At 28.2% G+C, this 17919-nt stretch overlaps 3 protein-coding genes across 4 annotated transcripts in view; 1 reads left to right on the top strand and 2 right to left on the bottom strand.

The window, feature by feature from the left end:
• Positions 1-3106: 3106 nt before the first annotated feature.
• On the bottom strand, positions 3107-8997 carry LOC100215831 (small ribosomal subunit protein mS25). The gene is made up of 4 exons (XM_065800899.1): positions 8779-8997; positions 8526-8632; positions 3888-3978; positions 3107-3454 (listed from the first exon to the last, which is right to left on the bottom strand). Exons 1-4 carry the CDS (start codon positions 8904-8906, stop codon positions 3277-3279), a joined length of 504 nt encoding a protein of 167 aa, XP_065656971.1. The 5' UTR covers positions 8907-8997; the 3' UTR covers positions 3107-3276.
• Positions 8998-9531: 534 nt separating this feature from the next.
• LOC100212234 (thioredoxin reductase 1, cytoplasmic) overlaps positions 9532-17919 on the bottom strand; it is a 57548-nt gene continuing 49160 nt past the window's right edge. For both annotated transcript variants that reach the window (XM_065800897.1, XM_065800896.1), the window contains exons 9-12: positions 14484-14640; positions 10875-11078; positions 10216-10350; positions 9532-10120 (exon numbers count right to left, since the gene is read on the bottom strand). In XM_065800897.1, the coding sequence (XP_065656969.1) occupies positions 10058-10120; positions 10216-10350; positions 10875-11078; positions 14484-14640 (559 nt within the window). In that variant the 3' untranslated portion in view covers positions 9532-10057. The remainder of the gene's footprint in view (positions 10121-10215; positions 10351-10874; positions 11079-14483; positions 14641-17919) is intronic.
• On the top strand, positions 15284-16721 carry LOC136082189 (uncharacterized). The gene is made up of 3 exons (XM_065800705.1): positions 15284-15526; positions 15677-16650; positions 16704-16721. Exons 1-3 carry the CDS (start codon positions 15310-15312, stop codon positions 16719-16721), a joined length of 1209 nt encoding a protein of 402 aa, XP_065656777.1. The 5' UTR covers positions 15284-15309.

Genomic DNA, 17919 nt, shown 5'->3' with positions numbered 1-17919 from the left:
AATAAAAAAATTTTAAGTAGATTTTATTTTGAAGAAATATGCTTTTTAAAAGCCATGTTGATTTAATATTGCAAGTTGCATATATATTTAAAGTTGGGTTGTGTATTAAATTATTAATATTGTAAGTTGCTTATAGTTTTAACATTTTATAGATTACACTGGTCAACAAAAAAATACTTTTTGAATGCACCATGAATCTAAATAGCTTTTTCTAAACCAGTTTTTTGCGCTGATTTCAAATCTACTTTAAGTTTTCTTCCAGCACGTCTAGTTCTTGAGATATTTGGAACTTTTATTTTCGGATTATATATGTATAGGGATAAAGTACAGAATGTACTTTATCCCTATACATATATATTGATAAACATACAATATTTCAAGCACCACTTATGTTTCTATACAAATAAGTCAAAGTCTCTGTGACTAGGTTTATTCGTAAACATTTTTACACATTTAATAGTTTAAAGACTGTTGACTAAAGCATATAAATCACTTAAAATCTCTGTGAATATGAAGCCATTACTTATTTTGTTGAATATATATGAAAATTGTATTTATCGTAGAAGACGAAATAAACATATTTTTTTTTTTTTTTTTTTTTTTTTTTTAGTATTGTATTTGCCGATTGAAAATAATTTACACTCGTAATTTATAAAAACAAATATTTACATGACTGGGGCTTGAAGAAGACAAAATTCATCTTATCATTAAGCCCCCCCCAAAAAAATGCATATTCATCAAATAAAATGTTTTAACAAAATGCAAAAAATAAAATATATAACGTTTAAAATATTTAGTAATTCAAAGAGTATTTATATTTAAGAACTGATTAGTAAAATAAGATGATATATAAGTATTAATATTACAAAAAGAATTTACAATAACTTTTTTTAATAAAAATTGAAATTGTAAAATTTTACAATATTTTTAGTAATTAGTATTTCAAATAATAAAACTTAAAAAAATCGTTTGTAAATTCAAAACTTATAAGATAAGAAATACATTTACAATAGCAGACTATTGTTTAGAATATTAAATATAATATTAAAGAGTAATTAGTAGGTTAATTTTTGTTTTTGTTTGCTAGTTTAAAAAGCTTTTTAGAAGAATTTTAATTCATTTTCATGTATCATCAGTAATTGCTTAAGTTTTTTTTTAAACTGGTTTAAAGAATAATTAGATTTCAGCTCATTATTTAATATTGTATTCCACAGCTTAGGACCTCGGTTAGCAATTGAGAATTTGGTTGCTGAATAATGTGTTTTGAATTGAATGTAATTGTTTTTTGAAAATCTGGTAGGGTATATGTGGTTTATTTTTTCAAAAAGTGAATTAAATAACATTGGTGATATTTTTTTATCAAGTTTAAACATGAAGATAAGAATATGGTAAAGGTTTAGTTTATATACATTTAGAATATTAAGTTTATTAAATAATGTTTGAGTGTGAGAGAAACGGTCTACGTTTGTAATTATCCTTATAGCCTGTTTTTGTTTACTAAACAGTTTTTTTACTTTTGTTGCTTTTGTGCTGCACCAAGCAACGTTTGCATAATTTAAGTAGCAATGAATTAAAGAAAAATATAAGTTTTTTAAACAAGATAGATTTAAAAACTGCTTGGCTTTATACAAAACACCTATATTTTTTGATATTTTATTTTCAATTAGACCTATGTGGTCCCTCCAGGTTAAATTTTCATCCAGAACCACACCTAAAAATTTTATTGATTGCTCTCTATTATAAAAATTTTATTGATTGCTCTATATTTAAAAAAAAAAAATATGACTTCCTTTTGTAGACTTTTTCTGGTTCATCACGATAAAACATCCAACTGTAGTCAGCTAACATGCTTTCATTCCAGAATCCTTGGTAACGCTTTTTCATCACTTGAATATCTTGGTGGAATCGTTCACCTTGTTCATCTCTCACAGCGCCCAAATTTTCAGGAAAAAATGCCAAATACGAATGCAGAAAATACATTTTCAATGACATACGACAGCCCACTTTTTGGAAAGAATCGAGTAGCTTTTGAATACAATTTTCATATTCACACAATTTGTGATTCCCCAAGAAGTTCTTACAAACCCATACAAACGCTTTCCACGCTTCTTTTTCGTCGGAAGTACACAATTTGGGTACACAATTTGGTGCTTATTTTTCGACGAAAATCCAGCAGTATTGACAGCGCAAAAGTTGCAGTCATTGTAATGATCTTTTGGTTCCCTCCAAATCATCGGTATAACAAATCGAAAAGACCTTCGTTTGTTGATCCAACCTCGTAATAAGCTGCAACAACTATAACAAGCCGCATGTGGTGCCCAAGTTTTATCTTAATCTCCTAAGGGACAACCGAAATACAGCTTGTAAATTTTCAAGATTTCTGGAGTGATTTTCTTTCGCTGCCCTGACAATGTAAATTTCCTACAAATGTAGCAAAAGGCGTCTGATGAATTTTTGCAATTTTTAGGCATTATATAAGTTAATTTTATTGAAATAATTGCCCTGAAAATAAAGAAACAGTATATTTTACACTGAAACTATATATTAGTGCAAAAAATACACATACATTATTTCAAGATTCAGACGTGCTGGAGAAAAACTTAACACAGATTTGGAATCAGCGTGAAAAACTACATCTAGTAAGCCTAAAATTAAAGCTGGTGCAAATTCATTGTTGACCAGTGTTATAAATTTACTTTACTGGATTTCCAATACTTTTATTATAAAGCAAAATGCGTATAAAAATGTTACGGAGCTTTAACTCCTGGTTCAATAGCTTGGATTGGTTTAGATTGATTTTCTCAAGTTTTGACAATTCTAATTGGAAGTTATAACGAAGATCAAACGTGAAAACGCAGAGCATATTTCAAAAATAGTATTTATTTTGAATAAATTTAGTTTTTATTGCGTAAAATCATTAACTTTTTAATTTAAAAAAATTATAAAATTCGTTTCGTAGACCCGGGTTAAAAATGAACAGCCCTTATATCTACAAAAACAATATCTTTTCAAAACACGATCGACAACTTTTAAGAGTTAAATTTAAGAAGTAAAAATTAAGGTTATGAAGTAAAAAGTTTAATTTTTACTGGTTAAATTATAAAACTTTGTAAAATTATTCAAATTTATTGTGATACAAAGAAAAGCTTAAGAAAAGTCTTTTACAATCGAGTTCTAAATATATAGCCATCATCAATATTTCTCCATTGCGTTCAGTACACGTTGTTTCAAACAGTAATACATCGTATTTTTTGACGCATCAATTCATTGCAGACATTAACCTGTCGATTTCTCCTTATTCTGCCACCATTTGACGGATTTTTTCATGCAAACCCGAGCCGTGCATGGTACCTGTCCAGGTTTTTCACAAATACAAAAGCAATGTCCGTATTTACCAAAATTAGCCGGGTTTAATCTACCTGGATATTCAACTTCTTCTGACTTCAATATTTCACTAAAAAATAAAATTATGAAACTAAAATCACACTAAAACAAAGATAAACAAGTAAACATAACCAGAGGCGATTTTACGGGGTGTGGAACCATCCCTCCCCCTCCCCCCTCCAGAAGCTGATTTTCAAGTTATAGCCGGGTTTTTTTTTACGAATTTAGTCGGCTAGTCGGGTATTTAACATCATTCAGTCGGGTGAATTTTAGTTTTGAGGACTTTTTTTTAATGGCACAAGTCGGTACTTTTTAAAGATTTACTCTCCCCCCCCCTCCCCTCATTTTATTCGTAGAAAAGCAGAAAAAGCAGATGTAGCTGATTCGAAACAATTTTTTAAGTGAAGAACCTGAAAGTGTTAAATATCCATTATATCTATATGTATATAAAAAAAAATTAAAACAATTTTCGAATTTTTATAGGACTTAATAAAAATGTTTACCTATGAGGAGCTGCACCTGCGACTTCGACGAGCTTTAAAATTTCATCCGCAGGTTTATTATCTACAGCAATCATTTGTTTACCACCATCTTCTAAAAATGTAACAAAATAAGCGATTCACAAACAAGCCTTCACAAAAGTTTATTAAGAAGCAAAAAATACAATTACAATTAGTTTTAAGGATGGAATGCAACAAGCGAACTTGAAGTTTGAAGTCATACTTCAAGCCTGAAATTTGACTTGAACAAATGCAAAGAGCAAACTTGAACTCAAGCGATACTTGAAAACCGGCCGTTTTCAAGTTAGACTTGAAAAGTAAAAATCTTTTCCGAATGCAAGAAGCGAACTTGAAATTTCAAGTTATAATTCAAATCTGAAGTCTGACTAAAGTGTAATGCAAGAAACAAACTTGAAATTTATTCTTGAAAAACTAGATTTCATGTCGTTTTTTGAAGTTCGGTAAAACCAGTCTCGAAAGCAAACTTAAATTTAAAAAACCAATCGCCATTATCATTTTGTAAATATGTGGTAAAAAGTTATATATAATTTTTGTCAGTTAACTCATTTCATGAGTAAACTACTAATGAATCATTATTTTTATACTGTATAAATACATTTCACCAGCACAACAACTGTCAATTGTATATCGTTTTATGCTACTGGTTCATTTCAGCTGAGAAAGTATATATATTATCATAACTATGATAGTATCATATATATATATATATATATATATATATATATATATATATATATATATATATATATATATATATATATATATATATATATATATATATATATATACACATATATAAATTAGTAGAAACATTTATCTTATATTTCCTTCGACTTGCTGTTTCTCCTATGCATAAGAAATAATATATGAAGAATAAATATATATAAATAATAATTTATGAAATTGAAACTTTATTTATAAACAGTATTTTGAAATTTTTTAGATTTTACGAACTTTGACGATTTCTATAATATATTGGAACAATAGATGGAACATATCCTATAACAGGTTCTGAGGGAGAAAATATCGTTGTATCAAAACAAAATGATATTTTTCTTTGAACTGCCATGTAATTAAAGGTCCAACAAAAGAAATTTTGTCTGCTTGTATTCAATTGACTAGATGTGTTCAAGGACCACAAGTTTTTACTAACTCAGCCATTAAACAGGTTTTAGAAGTTCATCAGCAAATCCATGTTATAGGGGACAACGCCCCATATTATCAGCACAGGTGTGACAGTGGAATGTTGTTTTGGAATTTGTTTGCAATATCCCCTTACAAATAAAACCAAAACATTTTATAGACATTATTGTATCTTGCTTTGCTTCACAACATTGTCTTTCTACAAAATGATCTTTTAGTATACAATGAAATGTAAAATTATAATGAGAAAAATGGTTCCAAAGCATCTACGAAACATTTTTAATTAGTATTCAAAATTAGAATTTTATGTTATAACAAACATCTACAGGTAGTCAGTTCATCAAAGTTAACTATTTTGTTTCTTATAGTTGTTTATAGTGTTGTTTATAGAGTTGTTTATAGTGACTCAAAACAATCTGGTCCTTTATTTGGTTCCTGCAATAAACAATCTGGTATATTCCTTTATTTGGTTCCTGCAATAAACAATCTGGTATATTCCTTTATTTGGTTCCTGCAATAAACAATAGTGTAATGTCTATTTCACTATACAAATTTAAAGATCTACATCATCTATTTGGTTGCATATGCCTCTTACTAAACATTAAATTTACAAACAATTCCATTGTCTCCAATACTTTTTTTTTATCAGAATTTTAGTTCCAAAAAATAGATTCTACAATTCCATACTTTTTTTTGAAATTCTTTATGTGTGTGGGTTTATTATTTGTATCAATAATAAATCCAATAATGAAGTAAAACTTGCTTCAATTCTCATTCCCAGATTTTATTCCCTTCTAGCATTAGAAGTTTTCTTGAATGTAGTTGCAATAGATGAATTTTTTTATCTATTATTTTTTATTGTGATTACAACCTTTTTTAACTCTAACTCCATAACACAAATCTTGATCAAGAAGTCCAATGCGCAACAGCGTTTAACAAATTAAACGCTGCACTACCAGAGACTAGGTGGGGATCAAAATCAGAACTTCTTGCTTGCAAAACAAGTGCTCTATTCTAACACCACTACTGTAGTTGAGTCACATCAAACATTAAAAAAAAATCCTATGCCTCAATAAATTTTAATTTTCAAATAAACTACAGCAAAATTGAGGTTGCAACTAGGACTTTTCGGTTTCGGGTACCTGGACTCGGACTTGGCGAGTAGTAGGGTTAGTGAATTCTTGACCTATCTAGCTTAAAACTTAAACTTGACTTTTTAGATGTTTTAAGAACATTCCAGTTTATGTATGCTTCCATGTATGTTCGAATACACACTAACTTCATAACTTTCTAATCAAATGTTTTTACATTCGCGATTGTTTTAAAAGCATTCGCTAATATAAAAACTTTTGATTAGAAAGGTTGAAGTTAATAAGTTAATTCTTTTAGCGCATATTTAAAAAACTTTAAAAATAACAAACACTTTTCATTTATTAATTTCTTTATTTAGGAAAAAAGTGAAATGTAATTTTATTGTAACATTTTATACAGCCATTATGCCGAAGAATTCAATAGTGTGGGACTTTTTCACAGAATGTACCAATTTGAAAAGTGGTAAATGCAATAAGTGTTCAACAATAATATCAAACAAAGAAATACTTCATCAATGATTAAATATTTAAAAGTTAAACATGGAATTTCTTTACCAACACAAGAAGAAATAGAAGAAAATTCCACCACCAAACGATTTAAAACTATCAACACTTCCTTTTCCATTGCAAGAAAGCCTTCAGAAGAAATCGTTGCTAAAATTAACGCTCTTGATGGTATATCAGTTAGGGCGATTACAAAGTCTAGCTTTATACGTGAAAGTTTAGTAAAATGAAGTTATAATCTTGCTAAAGCCAAAAGAGATGCGGTAGTGGTGTAGTGGTAAAGCGCTCGCTTTATAAGCGAGAGGTTCCGAGTTGGATTCCCACCACGTCCCTGGTAGTACTGCGCTCAACTTGTTTCTCCGCGCAGCGGCCTTGTTCCTCAAGGTTCGTGTTTTGGAGAATTGAGAAAGGGTTATAACCACTATTAAGTAGCCTCCTCATCTGTAGTGGCCTTCTCGGCCTTGAGGAGGTGAATAACAAAAAAAAAAAAAAAAAAAAAAAAGAGATGTTATGAATTTAATTCATAAATTTTATGAAAAAAAGAAGTTGGAAATATTAGAATTGTTACAAGAAAAAAATTTAGAAGGTCGACGATTTAGCATTACACTTGATGAATAGACGAGTATGAAAATTCAGAAATATCTAAATATCAATTTGCATGGAATTGACTGTAAAGTGTATAATCTGGATTTAGTGAAAATTTTTAACTTGTGTACAGCTGTACAATTAGTTGAAAAAGTAGAACAACATTTAAACACATATAATATTAATTTTAAAAAACATATAGTTGGTTCAATCAGCGACGGTGCAAGCAAAATGATAAAATTTGTAAAAAAAATTTGCCATCTTGCAAGATGAAGATGATATTGATGGTGATGACCATGGTCAAGATGGTATTGATGATGATCAAGATAAAAACTATTATTCTGACAAGAGCTGCGATGACGTCAAAGAGTACAAACATGTTGAATTAACAAATTTAGGAAATGTAGAAGAAAATATAAAAAGTGTGTATATAATTGTTAAATTTTTTAAAAGTTCTTCTGTGCAAAATAATATTTTGCAAGAAAAGATCAAAATAGTTTTAGGAAATGAACTTAAGCTTGTGTTAGACATAAGAACTTGTTGGAACTCATTGCTCGAAATCTAGATTTTTTAATATTATATTTATATTTAAGCTTTTCAAGATATTGGAAGTGTACATTTAATAGAAAATATTAATATAGCCAAGTAAATTAACTGTTGAAGCTCTTAGCAGAGGCGATGCTAATCTTGCAACAGCCTGATTAGCAATTGATTTTATGTTAAGAAAATTAAAAGAATCCAATGGTAATTTAAGTAGAGAGCTATTAATGACGATGAAAACTGAAATAAATAGGGGTAAAAACCAAGAATTAGATGTCCAATTTTGCCAAGTTGAAGAGATAAATTTGCTGGTATTAAAAAAAAAATTATTTTGCATGTTACATGTTGCATGACAACATTGTTTGTTGTCATGCAATATACAATGTTGTCATGCAACATACAATGTTGTCATGCAACATACAATGTTGTCATGCAGCATACAATGTTGTCATGCAGCATGCAACATCTACAACAAATTGAGGTTTTATGCAACACCTACAATAAACTTATACTTACTATATTTCAATTTCAACATTATGAAAAAGATATCTTTTAAACATGTGGCTATTTTGTGACATTTGTTATTTTCCTTTTGGATTTCATAAAATTGTGTTCATTTTGGAACAGGGCTAACAGCATAGTAACCACAGAGACTTCTTGAACTTTCACTCATTAAACTTAATTTTAACTTTAGTTCATGACTTAACTTAAATTTTAAACTTATTTAAAAAAAAAAAATACAAAACACAATACTTACTATAGTAAAATGTTATTTGCGGGAATTCGTGTCTATTTCGAAAACACACAAACTGTCTCGTTGGATTTTTGAATTGCAGACGAGGAAGATCTCTAAGTACAAAGTCTCTGAAAACATTTATAATAATTATTAACATTCTCTAATAATATAAATCCATCCAACCAAACCGATACTAAAATGCACTAAATAGGAATGACTTGTCCATAAAAGTTTTATTTTCAACATAAATTTTTTAAATAAAGTTGCACCTTACCGCAAACCCTTGCCAGAGTTATCTGTTGTAAATGATACTGAAATGACTTGAATTCGTTTTTGTAAAATGATAGTACCACTGCTCAAAAACTCAATTGTACGTCGGAAGGGAAACTTTCCTTTCGCCATATTTTTGAGGTTTGTAAAAATGTTTGAGCATGTAAATAAGTAGTATAAGGAAAAAAACTCTGAAAATATAAATATAATAACCAATAAAACAAAACACTATTATTTTTTTAAATATAAGTTTAACATCCATGTTTCCACAATTGAGTAGTTTTGACAGGTTCTTTTTTAATGTAATTAATGACATTATAAAAAAGTTTAAGTAATTTTTTACATCTGGATGTCCTTCCTGGTGTTAATCTATTTTGCAGATTAGATCTGAGTATTTTTATTGTAATACTAACACTAGATTGACAAGCTACTCTTACCTTACCCAAAATAAAAGTTTTGGGAGTTTTATATAAGAAATCTTTCTCCTAGGTAAGGAGAAGATAGACCACAGCTAAGGAACTTCTTTTATTCCCATGTAAATCATTTTATTATCATGATCAGTAATATAACAAATAAAAATAAAAATAAAAAATTCATTATTCATTATAATTTTTTTAACTTAATAAATATTAAAATAATCAACAAATTTAGCTGAGAAGCCCTTTGTGCTACACTTAGTACGAAGATCTTTTATACATTTCAACATTTACAAGATTTGTATTTGTAAGCACATAAGAAAAAGAAAAACAAGTGCTAATTTATTATCTAAAGTTATTATCAATAAATTTCATACAATAAAGCTGAAACTACACTTAAAATTGTGGTATTTAAATAAATTATTATTTTATACTAATACTTAACTAAATAAGTACAGAAAAGAAATATATAAAAATATTAGAAATATTTAAAGGGCATTCAAAAATGGCTGGGAAAAAAATTGTTTACATGTCTATTACGTTAAATTTAGAACAACTGATGTTAAATAAAAAACTTTAATAGGCATGGAAAAAGAATGAGAAAAAAAAAGAAAAAATAAATCTCAATTTAATTAACATAAAGAAGAAAAGTAAGAACTTTATTAAATAAAATGCTTTTTTTCTATTACAAAATACATTTAAAAAATCTTCAAAATCAGACCTACAATGCTACATTAGTAGTTGATAAATAAGTCTTCATACGTCTTATAAAAAAGACAAAAGATGTTTTAAAATAAATCTATGGATACCCCACCATCATCATTAGGAAAAACAAAATATGTTTATAAGATGATAGTGGGTTTAACCTCAGCAACCAGTAACAGAAGGATCATCACCAGATCGCTTTGTTTTTTCCAAAGTGGTAAATATCTACAAAAATTAAAATTTAATGTAACTTAAACATTATCATAATTTATTTATTAGAAATCAGTAATACTAAAATAGATTGTAATTAAGCCACTAACCTCTGCATTTGTTGGGTGAATACCTATTAAATCATCTAAGTGTTGCTTTTTTGCACCAACTTTAAAAGCAATAGAAAAACCTTGTATTATTTCACCAGCATTTGGACCAAGAACATGCATACCCAAAATACGCTCCTATTGTATAAAATTGTAAGTCTAAACTTGAAATAGGTGCTAGTATTTATTATTGCTAGAAAAGAAAACTTATTCTTATATTGTGTCAAAAAGAATACATCTAAATATAAAAATTAATTTAACACTGTCAGAAAAAAGTTAATATAACTATTAGATACTTAAAAGAAACACTGTAAAAAAAGTACAGGTTTTTAAGACTATTAAAAAAGTTAATATAGAATTGTACAATAGTGTTTTTTTTTTTTGTTTTTTTTATTCACCTCCCATAGGCTGAGGGGCCCACTATAGTTATATATAAGAAGCTACTTTTTTTTTTTTGGTTATGGTTATAATCCTCACTTAACATTTTAACTCTGAAACACAAACTTTGACAAATAATGCTGCACAGAGAAACAAGCTACAATGCGGTGGGGATTAAAGCTAGCAGTCTACGTCTAGCCCATTACGGCATTTACATTTTTATAATGTTTTATATTTTAATAAGTTAGAATGAAATTAAAAATGAAAGTTTTAAGGAAACTAACCTCATCGTTTTTATTACAAACAACTTTTGCATAACAAACATTGTCTAGTCGATGAGGAACAGTTGCTTCAAGAGGAGTGAAATTAGAATGATAAACTTCAATATTGTCTTCACCATACTTCTCAATAGCTGTTTCTTCTGATAAACCACAAGCCCCATACTCAAGAGGAGTGAACACTGTAGTTGCAACATTGGTATAATCACACTAAAATGAAGTTTACACTTAAATGACATTTAAAAAAAATTATATTTGACTTTAATAATGCATCTAACAAACTCACAAACAAAACATTACTAAAGTGATGTTATTTGTTAGTGACAAAACAATGTGCTTAGTCCTAACAAAAAATCAATACTTTTTGATTATGCTGTTGACCATATTGTCAATTTGTTTAATAATATTTTATGAAATAATTACAATAAAAAGTACAAATAAATACAAAATAATATTACAACTCTGAAATTCTTAGAACGTTGATCTATAATACATCTTGTTATGCTTGATTATTATAATTTATATTTATACAATTACATATATAGTAGCATTCCAATTTGTATTTTTTTTTTAATTTTATTTTAATTTTAACCAGATATTGACTCTTAACTTCAAAACAAAAACTTACTTGATAATCAAGTACGCTGTAGAGAAAAACAAATTAATCACAGGACATTTTGAGTATTAAACTTCAAACTTTTCACTTACAAATAAGGATTTTAAACCCAGATTTTGGAATTTTGGATTTTCAATATTCATTTGTTTTTATTAAACTTGAAATTTCAGAATAGAAAGAAACCAAATTCAGGATAAATCAGATTTTCATATCATTAGCGTTTTTCGAATTCAAATTTTTTTTGTTGTGCTTAAAAGTGAAAACCAACGCAAAAAGCAAAAAACTGTAACACATTTTATTTTTATTGAAACAACAGCAAAAAAATTTTTATTGTGAAATTGTGAACAAGCAGGTTGCGTGAGTTAACACTAGTTTTAATATTTATTATATAACATTTATTATATAAACCCAGTTCAATGCATATTAGGTAAGTTTTATCATTTTTAATGCTGTATACATTTATTGTGTATACTTAATTTAAATCTCTAGGATGTTGGATCAGTAAGAAGAAATTTTTGTAGATGTACTTAAAGAGAACTCATCAAATTTAGTGTAGAATTGTTTTTTAAGGACAAAAGAGTGCATACAGTGTAAGCAGATTTTAAAAATACTGGACGGATGTACAACACCAATGCATACCCATTTGCTAGCAAAGCACAACAAGGTATTAAACAAACGAAAAATTGATAATGATTCAAGTATTGCTGGTACAAGTTAATTTAAATAGTAAAAGCAAAACTTTAAAAGATTTTTATAATACAAAAGTTGACGAAAGTTTTATTGCAGTAAAATCTAGAATGGTCGCCTCGAATGGATTATCGTTTCACATTTTTTGTACTTCAGATGATTTAAGAAAATGTTTAATAATTCGCAGATTTGATGTTCCTAAATCACCCACCAGTATACAGAAGGTTGAAATGGACTTCAGCAAAAAAATTTGCAAGTCAATAATTGTAGAAATAATTTCCCAAACAAAGAAAAAGCATTTTTCAGTGTCACATTTGACGAGTAGACTTATCGTAACCAGCACTTTATGAATGTTAACGTACATAGATCAGGAAGTCATGTTTAAAATTTGGAGGTGTCTTGTTTTAATGGCCAATTTGCGATTAAGGGTTGTGTAAACTTGTTGAAAAAGAAGCTCAAAACTTGCCAAGTAAATATTCACAATGTCACAATATCACATGATATTTTGTGCATTGCGACTCAGGGTGCCTTAACAATAGATTCTGCCTCAAATGGATAGATTGCTACCTTCTGAACAAATTGCTACTGTGAATATATTCTATAAAAAGTAAACTGAAGTAGAAGAGAGGAATATAATAGTGAAAGTGACCTAAATCTTAAATCCAATGAAGAAAATCTTACTGATGACAAGGATGATGATAATGGAATGCGGGTAGATATGGGAAATGAAACTGATGTTATAAAAACCAACAAAACTTTCCAGTTACGAGCATTGATCACTAAAGTACAAAAAGTTGTTAAAGTATTCCAACGCCTTTGAAAAATAATTTTCCTTGAAAATATGTGAAGCAAGATTGTAAAAAAGAGTTAAAGAGTTAAAGAGTTAAAAATAATTTTCCTTGAAAATATGTGAAGCAAGATTGTAAAAAAGAGTTAAACCTTGTGTTTGATTCGAAAAGTAGATGGAGCAGTATGTTATTCATGTTAGATTGTTTAAATGTTTTAAAATCTTCATTAAAGAAAGCACTAACTGATATCAATGCGGACATTTATATGAAGCAGAATGGAATACAGTATCACAGATATCAAAAAATTTGATGCCAGTAAAATTAGCTGTAGACCTGTTATGCCGTGCTGATGTTAACTTAATTTCTGTGGATGCAACATTTACGCTTATGTTACAAAATTTAGGTAAGGATAATAAAACTGGCCTTGCATTAAAAAAAGAGTTAGAAATCCAAGTTAACGTAGAAGAACTGTTTTATCTGATGTTTTACAGTATCTGCATAATGAAGATAAGGGAACAAAAAAAATTCATGAGAGTATTTCTATTCATTCTAAAACAAAAATAAAACCTCTCCCTTTTGTTTGCTCTAGTACATAAAATCTTTATATATGTTATGTATATGTTATGTATAAAATATCTATAAAATCTCAAAAGTTTTCCATAATTTTATTCTAACCCTAGCCTGACGCCTTAAAAATGTAACTTCTCCAGAAGTCGATTCAACAAATTCTGAGTCTGATCCTGATATAGATACTGAACTTGAACCTAACAAAAGTAAAACTGAACAACACTGCTTGGCAAAATTGCCACCGCAAAAAAATCCAGCAGTCACTTTTACACTCAAGAAACAAGAAGAAATAAACCATCAATTCAGTCAGCAATACAAAATAAAATGAAATTTTGAGACAAAAATGGGTCGCGCAGACCATTTTTAAAAAATATTTATAATAATCTGTTGTGCATTCCTCCAACCATTTTTGAAGCAGAGAGCTTTTTCTACTGCTGGAACATTTTTAACAAAAATTTGGTCAAGGCTTAATAATACAAAATTGGATAATTTGTATATGCTAAAAAGCTTTTTTTAAACTCAGAATTAAAGAAAAAATGTTTTTGTATACTATTTTATTTTTAATGTTGAATTTGTTTTGTTTATATTATTTATTTTTAATTGAATTTGTTTTGTTTCACTGAGATACTTAAAACAAATTTAATTTTAATCAATTTGAAAAACTATGGAACTTTTTTTTTCATCAAATTTTTGTTTGCAATTCCGGAATTATATTGGAATTCTGGAATTATATTGGAATTCCGAATTTCATTTCATGCAATTCTGAAAATTCCGGAAATCATTTTTCAATAAAAATTGGATTCACTATTTACAATGTAAACGCTTTACTTGTACACCTCTAATTTATATAGTAGTAGTGTAATGGTGTACTTATAGGTGAGTGTACAATAATGACAAAAAATGTTGCTATTGTGTTATTTGGAGTTAATTCAAACTATAAGTTGTTTAAAAACTTACTGTAACTTTTGAGCCATTGAAAAGTCGCTTTGCAAGGAGCTTTCCAGCTTGTATAGCAACTGGGGTCAACTCTGGTTTTCCATCCAAAATATCTCCAACTCCATATATATTTTCAATATTTGTCCTATCATACTCATCTGATATTAAAAATCCATTCCTGCATAATATGATACAAAAAGATACAAAAATATTCAATAGAATATATATATATATCAAGCCTTCACAGGAGACACATGTGATCGCATGCTTTATATGACCATGTCAACAATTTTTTTTTTACAACCTGACACATTTTTTTTTGCATAATTTGATAATTTGCGTGTTTTAAAAAAATGTGCTGAAAAAACCAAACTACTTTAAAGAGAAAATTAAAAACAAACAAACCATAAACTAAAATGAGAAACAAACTTAACAAATGATAAAATAAATAAAAAATAAACCAGAAAAAATAAAAGCATAAAACTAATTTTAACTTAAAAGCGTTTCAATTGATAGTTTGAAGCTAATAATTTTTCTTATATCGTCACATTGATATATCACTTAGGTTGATCAATTGCAGCATTTATGAGGCATAATTGATTAATTCAATCTCATATTATTGAGAATAATATGAGCTTGAATTAAGTAATGCGGCCAAATTATCAAAACAAAATATTATATACATGGTCATAAAAGGCACGCAATCCTTGGGGTCGCGATCGCGTCACAAAACGTGTTACCATCTTTGTAGGGGGAAAATATTGAGCAAAACGCGTTATTAGCGCGTTTTGTTTTATAACTTAACCCGGCTCTAAAATAGAAAAAACACCAAGTCAAGTTTTTAAAAATGCCTAAGAGTTGCTGTGCTTTTGGATGTTCAAGCAATATTAAAACTTCTCCAGAGCTAAAATATTATTTGATACCAAAAGATCAATTACGTCGTAAACTTTGGATTGAAGCAATTAGTCGTAATGATATTGACAAAGAAGGGAATATTATTAAAAACAAGCTATGGTCACCAAAGTCAAGATTTCATTATGTCTGTTCGAAACATTTTATTTCTGGTATGTTTGAAACAACTTATATAATATATATGTATATATGTATATATATATATATATATATATATATATATATATATATATATATATATATATATATATATATATATATATGTTAGTAAAGTCTAAAAAATTATAAATTATTTCTATTAGGTGAAAAGAAAAATGCATTAAATGATCCAGATTACATTCCTACATTGTTTTCAGCTTTCAATAAACCTGAAATACAATATTTGTCTAATAAAAAGCAGAAAATTGTTTCTTCCCTTTCAGTGGATTCAACATTAAAATGCTCCTCAATGGAAGTTAATGAAATACCACTTGTTTGCTTGTCATCTTCAACTAATTTTGTAAAATCTCAATTAATGGATAGTGAGCGTGTAAGTATTTATGCTGAAATGGATAGTCTACGAGCTGAAATTAAAATATTAAATGACAGACAACAGTCAAATTACATTTCTTCCTGTTCCTCTCAGGCCTTGAGAGTGAACCCTCAAAGTTGTATTATGTTGACTGGTCTTAAACTTGAAGTTTTTATACATTTAACGGACTATCTTTGCAAAGGTTATGAAAACGATCAACTAACAAGCAAAGAAAATATGGAGGACCAAATAATATTAACTATTGTTAAGCTGCGCCATAATATTACTTTTAAAATGTTAGCTCATATATGTAATATTTGCAAAACTTCAGCTATAAAATATTTTTGGAAGTGGTTAGATGTGATGGCAGAGAAATTATTATTTTTAATTAGAATGGAGTGCAGGGAGCATATTTTTGATACAATCCCACCAGTATTTAAGTCAAAGTTTCCTAGATTAACTTGTGTTATTGACTGTTTTGAGATATATATTGAATCACCTGGGCCATTTTTGGCAAAAGCTCAATGTTACAGTAACTATAAAAAACATAGCACTTTAAAGGTATTTATTTCATGTACACCATTAGGTGTTATCAATTTTGTTTCAAAATGTTGGGGTGGAAGAGCTTCTGACAATCAGATTGTCCGTGAATCAAATTTTACATCTTTGAAATACCATTGTCCAGGTGATCAAATTTTAGCTGATAGAGGTTTTACCCTACAAGATGATTTTGCTGCAAATTCTAGTTCTGAGCTTTTAATTCTAGCATTCACAAGGAATAAATTACAACTCTCTGCAGATGAGGTTGAAACATCTAGGAAAATAGCATCAGTTAGAATTCATATTGAGAGAGTAATTGGACTCATAAAAAATCGATATACTATCTTAAAAGGTGTTTTGCCAATTCGAACTGTAAAAAATATAAAAGAGGAAGCATTATGTTTAATTCAAGCAAGCTGTGATAAAGTTGTCGTGGTTTGTGCTGCTCTTACTAATTTGGGTGAAAGTATAGTATTTAAATAATGTATGCATTTGTAACTATTATTTTAAATATATATAAAAGTCGTTTTTAAGTATTATTTTAGTTTATGTAAATCTTGTTTTTGAAATCCTTAAAGTTAATCAATTAAAAAAAAATTATTGAAAATTCATCAAGACTTGTTTTTAAAAGTTTTATTTTATTATATTAATCTGTCATAATAATAAAACCTATAATTATCTTTATTTTTAATTATTTAGTTACCGATGGATATCATGGATCATAAACCAAGAATGGTGCTGAGCAAATTAATTGCAACTTTTAAAAACGGCTATTTTCATAGCCACATATTATTAAAAATATTATAGCATGAACTTTAATTATGCATTTGAAATATATATTTTATAGAGTTTTTCAAAATCTTAAAATGTTACATTTTTTCTTTTGGAAGGGTTATTTATATAATTTTTAAAATCAAGAATTATGGGAAACCTCTGATTTTGACTCCTTTGCCTATGTCACCTACCTAGTTAAAAGGTGGTTAAATAACTTTAAAAAGTTGTAATTGTTTTGATGGGCAGAGATATGTTTTAATTCGCATAAATTTAGAGGGATGGGGGGGGGGGGGGTGCGGAATAGTCAATAGGTTTACATTTTTTATGCTAATAAACAGGGAAGATCTTAATAACAAGAAGTTTTCCAGAAATTTTTAAAATTTAATAAACAGGTGATTTTTAAAGTATAGAAAATCCTGAAACAAATTTACATTCCTTTAAAATTAATAAATGGGTAGGGGTTTTTTAATTTGACATTTACATTTGACCGCGAGCCACGCTAGATTTAAATAGTTTAATGCGTGTTTTGTAAAAAATATTGGTTTGGATTTCTAAATTGATTTTTTTATAAAAATACTTATATTGTAATTCCCTCCACCCCCCGTTTATTACATATAGACTTAAAATTCCACTCCCCTTCAACCTCCCCCCCCCTCCCCCCGTTGTATTAAGGACTCGAGAGTCTCTACTCTATTTTAATTTTTGTTTTTTTGTTGTTTT

This window comes from Hydra vulgaris, chromosome 07 (assembly GCF_038396675.1).
Source record: "Hydra vulgaris chromosome 07, alternate assembly HydraT2T_AEP".
In the NCBI taxonomy this organism is placed as follows: Eukaryota; Metazoa; Cnidaria; class Hydrozoa; order Anthoathecata; family Hydridae; genus Hydra; species Hydra vulgaris.
This window is presented reverse-complemented; position numbering and strand designations above follow the sequence as displayed.

Coding starts and splice junctions, on each gene's coding strand:
- LOC100215831 (XM_065800899.1), bottom strand. CDS start 8,906: ATGGCGAAAGGAAAGTTTCCCTTCCGACGTACAATTGAGTTTTTGAGC. Junction 3,979..8,525: donor GCAAATAACATTTTACTATA/GTAAGTATTGTG, acceptor TTACATTTTTAG/AAGATGGTGGTAAACAAATG. Junction 3,455..3,887: donor GCAGGTGCAGCTCCTCATAG/GTAAACATTTTT, acceptor TTTATTTTTTAG/TGAAATATTGAAGTCAGAAG.
- LOC136082189 (XM_065800705.1), top strand. CDS start 15,310: ATGCCTAAGAGTTGCTGTGCTTTTGGATGTTCAAGCAATATTAAAACT. Junction 15,527..15,676: donor TTCGAAACATTTTATTTCTG/GTATGTTTGAAA, acceptor TATTTCTATTAG/GTGAAAAGAAAAATGCATTA.